Source organism: Panicum virgatum, chromosome 5K, assembly GCF_016808335.1.
Source record: "Panicum virgatum strain AP13 chromosome 5K, P.virgatum_v5, whole genome shotgun sequence".
Lineage (NCBI taxonomy): Eukaryota > Viridiplantae > Streptophyta > Magnoliopsida > Poales > Poaceae > Panicum > Panicum virgatum.
Window position 1 is genome coordinate 55920964 of NC_053140.1, and position 12778 is coordinate 55933741.

General features: G+C 46.2%; 1 protein-coding gene and 1 non-coding gene across 2 annotated transcripts; one reads left to right on the plus strand and one right to left on the minus strand.

Annotated features, from left to right (window-relative positions):
• Positions 1-2961: 2961 nt before the first annotated feature.
• On the minus strand, positions 2962-3100 carry LOC120710872. The gene has a single exon (XR_005690043.1). It is a non-coding gene; the product is annotated as a small nucleolar RNA Z247 (small nucleolar RNA).
• A 2146-nt stretch (positions 3101-5246) lies between these two features.
• On the plus strand, positions 5247-6441 carry LOC120708781 (RING-H2 finger protein ATL74-like). Its single transcript, XM_039994190.1, has one exon. The coding sequence runs from the start codon at positions 5423-5425 to the stop codon at positions 6095-6097; it is 675 nt and encodes a 224-aa protein (XP_039850124.1). The 5' UTR covers positions 5247-5422; the 3' UTR covers positions 6098-6441.
• Positions 6442-12778: the final 6337 nt, after the last annotated feature.

The window sequence follows — 12778 nt, forward strand, 5'->3', positions numbered from 1 at the left end:
GTTTGCAATTTTTCATCCCAACTCGTGTTAAAATCTCCTTTGCATATTTCTCTTGTGTCAGCAATATTCCATCCTCTTCTTTTCTTACTTCAATTCCCAAGAAATAGTTCAATTCACCAAGATCTTTCAAAGCAAAATCTCTCTTAAGATCACTAAGCAAAGCTGTAATTGCCTTTGGAGAAGAACTAGTAACAATTATATCATCAACATAGATCAACATATATATTGTTACCTGTCCCTTCTGATAAATAAACAACGACGTGTCTGATTTCGATGTAACAAACCCAAGATCAAGAAGTTTAGAGCTTAACCTTGAATACCAGTCTCGTGGAGCTTGTTTCAACCCATAGATGGCTTTGTCAAGTTTACACATCATTCTAGGATCTCTTTCAAAGCCTGGAGGTTGCTTCATATACACCTCTTCTTCCAGAACACCATGAAGAAACGCATTCTGTACATCTAGCTGCCTCAGACATCATCCTCTTGAGACTGCAACTGACAGTACAAGTCTAACAGTAGCTATTTTAACAACAGGACTAAAGGTATCCTCATAATCAATACTATATCTCTGTTTGAAACCTTTAGCTACAAGTCTAGCTTTGTACCTGTCTATTGACCCATCTGCTCTTCTTTTGACCTTATATACCCATTTGCAATCAATTAAATTTTTACCTTATGAATTGGGCACAAGACGCCAAGTTTTATTTTCCAACAATGCATTATATTCAACTTCCATAGCCTTTCTCCACTTGGGATCTCCAAAAGCTTCCTCAGTGGTTTCTGGTTCTCCAGTTGCAGAGTAAAAACCAAACCTGACCATATCATCACGAAAGCGCTTTGGCTTAACCATTCCACTTTGTGACCACGTTCTTGGTCTAGCCACTTCAGCTTGTTCCGTAGCAGGAGAAACACCTAAAGCAGCACCGGATCCACCAGCCGCACCGGATCCTGGGGAGGCTGTCGACGTCGGCGCGCCCTGATTGGCCGCAGCGGATGGAGCCGTAGGCGCACGCGCAGGAGAATCTGCAGCTCCCCCTCGATGCCGGAGACGCTCCTGCAGTGCCGGAGCCGGACCCTGGATCCTCCTGGGATCGCTCGCCTGCAGTTGTCGGAGGATCTCCCTGGGATCGGACACCAAGATCTTCTGCAGCACCCGGAGCTTGTATATCGCCATTAACAGGAGCTACACCATCATTTTGAATACCGTTTTCTCCTGTGTCTTCCTGCAAATCATGTGCTTCCAGTACAAGATTAGTAAACATTTGGCCAATACTAGTTTGATCTCCAGAACCTAGAAGATGATGAGGCCAAAGAAGAACTTCTTTTTGAAGTAGAGCTCCGGCATTAGGATGGAGTTCAGAGAAGGGAAAAATAGACTCATCAAAAACCACATCTCTGGAGATATAAACTCGGCCGGTGGATGGTTCTAGACACTTATAGCCCTTGTGCATGGAGCTATAGCCGAGAAAGACACACCTGGTGGATCGAAAAGCAAGCTTCCTAGAGTTGTAAGGTCTAAGATTAGGCCACACAGCACAGCCAAAGATGCATAGGGAATTATAGTTAGGCTTCTCAAGGAATAACTTCTCAAAAGGAGTTTGATAATTAATGACCTTACTAGGAAGAAGATTAATGAGATGAGTTGTTGTGAGGAAGGCTTCATCCCAAAATTTAAGAGGCATGGATGAGTTAGCTAGAAGAGCCAAACCGACTTCTACAATATGCCTATGTTTTCTTTCTGCGGCGCCATTCTGTTGGTGAGCATGAGGGCATGAGACTTTATGAGAAATTCCAATCTTTTGAAAGAAAGAATTTAGTTTCTCATATTCTCCTCCCCAATTAGTTTGCATACAAACTATTTTCTTATTGAATTTCCTTTCAACAAGACTCTGGAAATTTTGGAAAGCTTGAAGAACATCAGATTTTCTTTTGAGGAGGTAGATCCAGGTGTATTTGCTGTAATCATCAATAAAACTAACGTAATAAGAATAACGCCCAACAGAAGAGGGAGCCGCACCCCATACATCGGAGAAAATAAGATCCAAAGGATTCTTAGATATACTAGTCGAGATGTGATATGGTAGTTGATGGCTCTTGGCCTTTTGACATAAATCACAAACAGTATCCTATCTTTATTGCTCACATACGAGAGTTTATTTTCCCTAAGAACACGATTAACAATGGAAAAGATAGGATGCCCTAAACGACTATGCCAAACCGAAGAAGATGGCTTATTGACTCCATAAACTTGCTTCTGGGAGAAATCTTGCGAGGAACGACACTGGAGAGGATAGAGCCCTTGCTTGCATCTACCCCGATGGAGAACTTGCCTCGTTGCTTGGTCCTTGATAAGGAAATAGTTTGGGTGAAACTCAAGAAAAGCATTGTTATTTGAAGTTAAACGATGAACTAAGACAAGGCTTTTGTGTGCACTAGGGACATGAAGAATTTTCTCAAGATGCAAAGGGCGAATAGGAGTATCAAAACTTGTACTACCAATGTTACTAATTTTCATACCTGCACCATTTGCGGTGTGTACTTGATCCCGCCCATTGTAGCGATCTCGAATTGTCATCTTCTCCAATTCCCCAGTGACATGGTCTGTGGCTCCACTGTCCACGTACCAATTTGTGTCGACACCATAGCTTGTTGTGGCTGCACCTGCAGTCTTTTGTTGCTGATCATCATCATCATCATCATAGCGGTACCAGCATGATGGCGCTTCATGTCCAACTTTCTTGCGGATATGGCAGCGAGGTTTTGAGTTGGAACCCTGGCCGCTGCCCTTGTTGGAGTCGATGTTGGAGTTGGAGTTGTTGCTGCGCTGTGGTCCTGATCGACCACGTCCTCATCCGCGACCAGCACCGCGACCATGAGCGTTTCCACACCCGCGACCAGCAGCATTTGCCGAGGATGCATGCTGTGAGCCTCCCTGAACATCTTGGTACATCTCAAGTCGTACATCATATGCAAGAAGTTGAGAGTACAGATCGTCGAGAGAAGTCGTGTCGACCCAGCCAAGGACAGAAGACACAAAAGGATTATATTCATAATCAAGATCATTGAGAGTTTGGGTTACCAATTCTTCATCTTCAATGGGCTTGCCGATGGCTGCAAGCTCATCCTTCCTTCGAGTATGCTCATAAGTTGAGCACCACGAATTGCTGGAAGAACTTGCGCCTTCCATAGGCGAAAGTTGTCCCTGGTCAGCTTCTCTGCGACCGGAGGACCAAGGCTTGGCGAGGCGTAGTTCGATGACGACGCCATGGGCAGTAGATGTGTTTAGGAAGAAGCTGCTCTGATTACCATGAAAGAAAATAGATGGAACGTGGTTGCCAAACTCGGCAGAGCCACGGTTGCATGTTATATAGGCCAAAGAATCATGGCGAAAGATTACAGGATGCAGTTGTAACTCTATCCGGAGAGTTTGTTACAAGAAAACAAATCTATCTCTAATTCTATCTCTAACAGTCCGGATATTTAACAACCACAACTAACTGCATTACAATCAAACCTGACTACTTCTAACAACTCTATGTTTTTAAGTTGATCTTGCTCCTGCAACTTGCAGTAACGCTTGGACAGTGTTTGCCTGCCATGCCTCTGGCGGATTGGAACGAGTGACACGGCTGCAGAGGTCACTTGCACTAGGTGCCCCACCATGTGTCTATACTTGGTAGCAGTCGAGTATGTAGGCTCTTTCCAGCACCGCGCATCCGGAACGGCTTCAAGCCTTCAACTATTCACTCTGTTCTGCTGGATGCTTCTGTTCTGCTGGCTGTGGCTGGTGACTGGTGCTGGTTTGTTGTGAGAAAAAAATATTGTTGGTTGTCTGGTGGCTGATGCTAATTTGGTGTGAGAGAAAAATAATGTTGGTTGGCCGGAGAAGCATCCAGCAGAAGAGTGAAGACCTATATTGTGGTACTGTAGATTGATAACATAGTTTGGCCCATGCTGCAAGTAGGCCTCTGATGGAAGATTGCAGAAGTGAAATGTGAAGAGACTTTTGAGCGTCTCAGAAGAAGAGATATTTTTATGGTTATTTTCATAGGTTGGAAATCTTTAACACGGAATTTATCACAGAGTTATTCTGAATGAAAATTATTTATGAAAAAAACATTAAGTCTTTTTCTAGCATGAGAATTATGTTAGAAATTACATTGCATAATTTAATTTGAAGTTAAAATTTCACTTGTATGTGGAGAAAAAAAATAGAAATCTTAGTTGGGCAGATTGGACCAGTCGAAATAGTATATTTGCCGCAGTAAATTGAGTCTAAATTTTGTTTAGAGGGTTAGGTGATAGAGTGGATTGGTGAGAGGACTAAAATAGACCTTTCCTTTTTTCCTCTTTTTTTTTTGAGTCACTTCCTTTTTTTACTTTTTTTTAGGGGTCCCTTTTTTTTACTGAAATCCTTATTTTGGGGCAACAATTGCAGGCCCATAAGCATTGTTGACATAGCCCGGCCCACAATTTACGAAACTGTTGTCCACGGAGCCCAGGAGGAGTCGGATGGCCAGGAACGTTACAGACAGACACGTCGGACAGAGAAGCAATCCTACGCGGCCGGGCCGTGCCACCCCCGTATTGACAAGTCACCGCCGCGATGGCACCTCCGCGGCCAGGTGTCCCTCTCCCGCTCGCCGACGGGTCGCAGTTAGTGGAGGCTCCAATACTACTGATCATGTCGAGTGTTTTTGAACTTACATTATTTAGTCGCTAATGATGAGAGTAAGTGCGGTTTTGGCGCCCGCCTCTTTTTTTGTTGTTTCAGTGAGCCGCTCTCGGCGCATTTTGGTCATACAAAAGTCAGCTTAAAGCCTTAAACACGCAATCTTCGGTGTTTGTTGCGCTCTCTTCTTCATCTTGTGTGAACTTTGTTCCCCACACTCTGATCCGGCAACAGTGGGAACAGCCTTTTGCAATTGCAGCCTCATGCCCTCATCTTGCAGGACACCCCCTCAGAGAGAGTAATAATCTCTGTTTTTCAGACTGGTGGATTGTGGAAACCTCAAGTCAGAAACATGTCTTTCCTTTTTCTTAGACTTGTTTCTGAATTGTTAATTCTAGACTTGTTTCTGAATTATGCCGCGCATCTGGCTGTTCATCAGGTGGCTATAGACTAGTGAGGTGCATCTTATCTCCATGACTCGATGTTGTCCCCATTGATCCACGTTCCATTAGTTTAGATCGATCGACAAGTCTATCATGTTAAGCTTAATCTCCTTTTTGGAATTGCCGCTAAACAATACACCGAGGGCGATCCCAAATATCTTACTGCCACTCCCAGTTCCTATATAAACCCCCTCCCCCGCGCCGTGCCGCGAGAGAACACTCTCCCGCTATAACAAGGTTGCTCTCGCAGTCTCGCTCTACTGCGCACCCTGATTTCTTCACGTTGTCGCAACTCTGCCACGATAAGATGGACGTCGAACAGCTCCGTGCAAGGAGGCTCCTGTCGCCCGCCGCGGCGGCGGCGGCCCCGTCGCAGGGGCCGGCGGCCGTGCACGAGCAGGTGCAGGCGGCCGAAGCGCGCGCGCGCGCCGCGGCGCCCTTCAGCTCGCTGAACGCGACGGTGATCACGGTGCTGTCGCTGCTCCTGTGCGGCCTCGTCGTCGTGCTCGCGGTGCACGCGGTCGTGCGGTGCGCGTTCCGCGTCACGTGCCGCGTGTGCTACGGCCAGGAGGAGCCACCTGGCGGCGGCGCCGGGGAGTCGGGGGCCTCGTCCTCGTCCTCGTCGTCCTCCTGCCAGGCCAACACCAGGAGGAAGGCCGGCCGGTCCCGGCGCGCGCTCCCGCCGCCGGTGGTGTACCCGCCCGAGGTCGAGCTCGCCGGGTGCGGCGCGGCGGAATGCGCCATCTGCCTCACCGAGTTCGCGCACGGCGACCGCGTGCGCGCGCTGCCGCACTGCAACCACGGGTTCCACGTGCGGTGCATCGACCGCTGGCTCGCCGCGCGGCAGACGTGCCCCACGTGCAGGCGGGCGCCGTTCGCCGCTAAACCCTCCCTGCCGGAGAGAGCGGAGGCGCCGGAGGGCGCGGCGCAGCTTCAGGTGCAAGTTGACGCCGGTGCCGGGCAGAACGAGACTCATCAATAGCGGAAAAAGGAATGGAGATTAACTGTATAGTGTTGGTGGACAGTGAAAATTTTTGGACGTGATCTCATCTGTGACACTGAGGTCATAATGCTTTTTTCTATTTTTTTTTCTCCCCTTATAAAGCTGTTAAAGTGGCTCGGTCCAATGGTGTGAGAGTGATACCTGCAATTGCAATGAGGCCTTTGTACAACTAGCATTTCCACAGCTCCAATTTGCAATGCTGGCACGGAAATTGTCCATGACTCACCCTTTTTGGTTTTGCAATAATTACGTGTTGGAACTCGGAAGTGATTGAGGCCCGATGTGTTCGGCTTCAAGGGAAACATGAAACGGCCCACACTAAACATTCAGCCCATGATCGTAGTGAACAAAAACCTGCTCTATGAAGAACTTAAAACACCTCTCGAGAAAAGTTATTAGGAGAAAGTATTGGCAGAAAGAACTATTGTATGAACTCTGAAGCAGTAATAAAGGGACCTCTTTCACGTGTCAAATATAGGTAAGCTTGGTTGTAAGCTTTTATGTAAGTACCAAAGGAAATTAAAACTAAAAGAAATAAAAGAGATTAACAGATACTCGTACGACCCTTTTTTTAAATGGGTACGACATATATTTCTTCCTTTTCCGAAGAATCAGAAATGAATGTTGCATTGTCTCCTGACTTGGGCGGTTAGGAGCATGGACATTATATAGAGTATGAAGCGTCAAACTTCTGATTTCCTTTTGACCATTTCACATATTTCCAGTGCGAAGACATGTTAAACATTAATTAGTCAAAATACTCCATCCGCTTTGAAACACCTGACGTTTACATAATAAATCCAAAACGCCACTTATTTAAAGATGGATGAGTAAAGTTTTTTTTTCTGAGAAAAGGAATGTGGAACCATCTATGCCAACAACACAACAAGAAAAGATTTGTCAGTTGAGCACTTCGTCCAGGGAGATAGAAAACGTCCATCCCAAGGATCTCATGACTTTCCACCACCTTCTTATTAATTAATTAATGACAATAATGGCACCATTTCGTCAGACGAGCACACATTTTTTTACCCTGAAAATACCATGTGCCCATCTTCGATTGCTTCCTTCGAAACCATCATCTCCTATTCTAGGTGCGGAGCTTTGCATTATTATTTAACAGTATTCACCGCAATAATATTATATTAATACGCGGGCCGATATAATGCGGAGCCATGAAGCACGCTTTTGGCCTGGACGTCGGAAGCTTCTCCCCGACCACCCCCTCCCGTCGGCTGGCTGGCGTGAATCACGTAGGCCTTCCACCACCGGAAGCATCACGGCGACGCGCGTGGCTCGCCGGCGCCTTTTTCTCCGTCGCCGGACGCCAATAATGCAGCCACCACGGCTGAAAGCGGCAGGCTTTTCTGCGAGCCCTGACCACCCAGATCCCAGTACGCTGGCTGCTGAGGCGTATTCGCGTATCGCCTTATCATGCGCTCGAGTGCTGAAAGCACCCACGATGTATCACCCCTTCACCACCCGGCTCGATCGGTTCACCGTGCCTGGCGTGGCGTGGCCTGTTCCGGCGTCAGAGGAACCTGACGGAATCGCGTCGGATCCCCGGCAGAACGTGCGAATTATTGCCACTTTGAGGAGCTGGGGAAGAAAAAAAAAGTCAATGATTAGACCTGTTAAACCCAGGGAGTTCGGTCTCGCGCTTTAATTTTGCCGGTCCGGGCGAGGTGATACGGGCCGGCCGGGCTAGTTTTTTTTTTTTTGGCTAGCTAGTGCGGGGCGATTTCGACGCTGATAATGGCGCGGTCGACGCGACGGTCTCCAACTATCGCGTTTAAAATCCCTTTGATAAGTTTCTGGGCTCCAATTGCTGCGGTTCTCGTTGCGATCCACTGGGGAGTAGGTTTTGAGGGTAACTGACGTCCTACCTAGTAGCTAGTCGTTTAGGGCACGGACGACAGGATCACATGAATGGCGGAAATCGCGATCATCCAATGAGGGATTGGGTTGGAGGTGAGTAATGGCATGTCGCCTCTGCTGAGTCTGCTATGCTGTGGTAGATCTTTGAGCTCAGATCGCACTCGGTAAAAAGGGTGAAATGGGTGTCCTCGAGAGTGGAACATGATGGGGGTTCATCTGAAGATCTCCGAAAACATCTTCCCATGTGATAAGTGACGTGCTAGAAAAGCGACTTTTCAAACTTTTCTTAAAAAAAAAACTTTTCTTAGGGCGGTATACATGGAAAGGCCGGCCCGGCAGAACGAGAAATAAAAAGGCCTAGCCCCGTCGGTCAACAAAGCCCAGGCGTTATACATCATAGAGTTTTTTTATATTATTTTTTTCGATTTATCAAAAATATATGTCGCTATTTTTTTTTGCAAATATGTCACCCTGCCGCCGGTTCGTTTGGCGGTAAGGAAATACCACCGGATGAACCGGCGGTATGCCCCGCCTGACATCATTTCGCCGGATCAAATGGCGGTAGGAGGCCGGCCGATGGGCCTTGGTGGGCCGGGAACTTACCGCTAGTTGAAACGGCGGTAGATGGAGCTTACCGCCGGCTCATCTGGCGGTAAGTACCTACCGCCAGACCAACCGGCGGTAAGACCCCCCACTTATCCCCGCCCGGCTCCGCAAGCGCCGCCGCCCAGCTCGCACCCCCGCGCCGCCGCCCGCCCAGCGCCACTGCCCGTCCGCTCCGCCGCCCGCTCCTGCGCCCGGCCCCCGCGCGCCGGGATTTGGCCGGCCGGCGCTCCCCCGGCCGCGCGTTCGCCACCTTGCGTCGCGCGCCTACTCGTGTCAGGTATATTTTAAAATTTAGTTTTATTAATAATAATTGGTAGATTAGTATTAGAAATATTAGTGATTTAGACATAGTTTTAGGTGTAGAAATAGTTTTAATAAATATTAGTGATTTACATATAATTGTTTTTAATATAAAATTGTAGAACATGAAATTGAAAATATTAGTTTACATACGAATATAATTGAAAATATTAATGAGTTCAAACAGACATATTAGTCTCATAAAAATATTATTAATTGATATTATATTACATGAAAACAGAAATTGTTGTCAGTAATAGAAATTGTAGAGAAACAATTAAGATAGATGTAAAAATAGCAGAAATATTTTTTAGCGTTGATTAAATTCTAAGGACGAGTAATTATTGTCGTAAATATTGGCAGGCATGTCAGATGATTTGTATTTTCAAGTGTTTTATGGGTCAGGAGAAATTAGATATAGTCCTGAAGGGGTAGATTTGTCAGAGTTTAGCTCGATCACAAAAAAGTACCCCGAGCTAGAGAGAGGACTTGGATTTCAATATCCAATTGGCTATTTAAAGCTTTCGGCCTTAGTCGAGATGAACATGAGATCTCTGTCATGCCAGTGGTCAGTCGAAGGGAACCAATATTTTGGGAGCTATTGCCGCTTGAAGGGACGCAAAACTGGAGGAACTATGTCAATATAAGTAGTAGCCGAGGCTTACCGCTTGTGTTGTTTGTTCAAGCATTCGGGAAGATTAGTTTTAGAACTGAAGCGGGTGGAGATCATGAAGGGCAGGGAGATATAGTATCGGAAGAAACCGAAACGATGCATGAACCTCATGAAGAAGGTGGTGAACTCGAGATTTTAGAAGATGATAGACATGCTGCACACGAACCTCGTCAAGCAACTGGTCAGGCTAATGAAGGGGAAAACATTCCAGAGATAGTTGAAGAGTTTTAGAGGGAGGGTGAACAACAGCACAATGCAATGAATGATGACTCCTCGGATGATAATGATAACGATGATTATCATGTCCCACAAAACTGGTCCGGGTATGATTTTTCAAAATTAAGTGTAAATGAAGGTGAAGCGGTCCCTTGGGAGTACGGGCAAAATGAAGTATGCATCGGTTCGGTGTATGCCAACAGTGACAATATGAAGGAAGCTATAAAACATTGGTCGACTCTCACTTTGCAAAGACAGTTCAAAGTTGTCAAGAGCAGTCCGAGAACATATGACGTGCGTTGTGTGAAGAGCGAATGTCCTTTCAGGGTGTACGCTTCTATGGGCAAGTGGCAGGATTTTTGGGAGGTCAAAAAAATTGTGGAGCACACATGACTGCTTGAGCAATTAGAACCACAGCACCACAACCTCAGTGCAGGTTTCATAGCTAACTACATGTACCCTTTGATCGTTGACAATCCTAGTTATGAACCTAAGTCAAACATTTGTGCTGTTGAGGAGGAGTTTAAATATAAAATTAGCTACAACAAAACTTACAGAGCGAAACAGAAAACACTGCAGATGAGGTGGGGGACGTATGAAGTTTCGTATCACAATATGACGGTATTGCTGCACACTATATGTCTTAGAAATCCTGGTAGCTACTACGACTTGAAAACGTATCCATGTGCCCAGAAGCCTGGAAAGCAGGTACTCCAACGGTCGTTCTTGGCCTTGGGCGCTTGCATTGATGCGTTTCCGCACTGTCGGCCAGTCATTTGTATAGATGGTACATTTTTGATAGGAAGGTATAAAGGCACAATCCTCACAGCTGTTGCAGCTGATGGTAACAGACAATTGTTGCCTTTGGCAATTGCCTTTGTGGAGAAAGAATCAGGGGATACTTGGTATTGGTTTTTGCAGAGGGTGAAGCAGATGATTGTCAAAGATGTAGAGAACGTGTGTTTGATTCATGATCGGCACAAGAGTATATTACAAGCAATCGATGACATACAGAATGGTTCTACTGAGCGTAGTAGGACTGCACTTTGGCCGGACCTAAAGATTAGGTGGTGCATGAGGCATATGGGGGCAAACTTTCATAGCCAGTTTAAGAACAAAACCCTTATGAAGCTATTCAAGCGGTTATGCAGCCAGAATTAGGAAAGGAAATTCAACTTCCTATGAAAAAAATTGGATGAGCTAACAAAAAAGCAAACGGCGGAGCAAGCGAAGAGATCTGTCAATACAGAGGAGGACGACCAGGTCTCACTTGAAGACATGGGCTTGGACGGTCTGAATGTTAGGCGCAAAAGGAGAACGGCAATTAAGACATTCTCGGAGTGGATTGAGCACGAACCAAAAGAGAAATGTGCTTTACTGTTTGATGAAGGAGGTGCTAGGTACGGTTTAATGACTACAAACCTAGCCGAGGTATACAATTGGGTGCTGCGTGATGTAAGATCATTGCCACTTGTTGGGATCGTGGAGTTCTTCTTGTATCGCACTTGCGAGTACTTTAGGGATCATTACGCTGTGGCACAAAAAGATATGATCGATAATCGCAAAGTTTACTGATACAAGGTTACGAAGTATATGGAGGAAGCTTTCAAAAAGGCCCGTTTACATCGGGTGACTCCAGTTGGCTCTATGGAACGTCGGTACGATGTGATGTGTAGGGACAAAGGCCGAATGGGGGGCCGGCGTGAGAAGCATGTGCAGGAGTGTGTTCTCTGTCCTGATGCTTGTATTTGCTCATGTCATAAGCCAAAGTTGCTGCACCTGTCGTGCACACATGTCATTGCTGTCTGTTTTGAAGCTGGTGGACTACAACCTCGTATGTATGTCTCAAATTACTTCATGAAGGAAACTATTTGGATGACTTGGAGGCACGAGATTTATGGGTTCTGCATCCTGGGAGACTTCATAACTGATCCTGGACACAATACAACTTACATTCCGGATCCAGATCCAGAAATGTTTCAAGGGGTGGGCCGACGCAAGAAGAAACACATTAGAAATAACATGGATCGATCGGAGGCTGGTCGAGACGTCCGCCTCTGCTCGAAGTGCCATGAGACGGGTCATACGTACAAGGATTGTACGGCATTGAGTTATGGTGGCCGCACAGATGGAGCGGGCCCATCAGAAGCTGCTCCAAATCCGGCAACACAGGCAACGGGTCGTCGTGGCCGCCGTCCGAACAACGATGGCCTTATGTGATCGATGACGATTGTCATCTGTGTAATTCGCTATTGAATCATGTTCGATGTTAAATTATGAAATATTAATAACTAATATGTCGTAAACTAATTTCGTCTTAGCGTACGAATATTTGTTGTAATGTGTGGCGCAAACGCATGTTCAATTTTGTTACTGTAATTGGAAATTGAAATTATATGATATGTAATTTGTTGTGCATTATTTATTAGTTTATTACGTTATGTTTTATTTAGTATTTTATTAAGTATTTGTTGTATTACTTAATGTTATTATGCTTAATATTGTTATTTATGTTCTGAAATTTTTTCTAATAAATCTTATTATACAGGTATGGCGCACGAGGAAGGAGCCAGCCCTGAGTTGCTCGATGCTCTCGTCGACAAGCGCCACCGGTCATACATGTCTGCGGTCCGTGGCATAAGCTTAGGGACGTTTCGGGCTCGTGTGCCCATGTCGACGATGCCGATACACCGTCGCTGGGTTCTTAGGTACGGGTTACATTTGTCACATATTTTAATTGTTTCCGCAACCGTTTGTTCTAACTTGATGTTTCATTTTCGCGATGCAGGCTACACGCTTCAGGTCTTCTCTCGATTGCGTGACTTGTGGAGGGAGATATGGCCGACCCTGCACGTCGACCAAGGGACAGGGCTCCACGATTTCAGTTCGACATGTCCCTCCTCGCGGCACTTCTCGACCGTTGGCGTCCGGAGACGCACACGTTTCACCTCCCGGTCGGTGAGATGACCACTACTCTTCAGGACGTG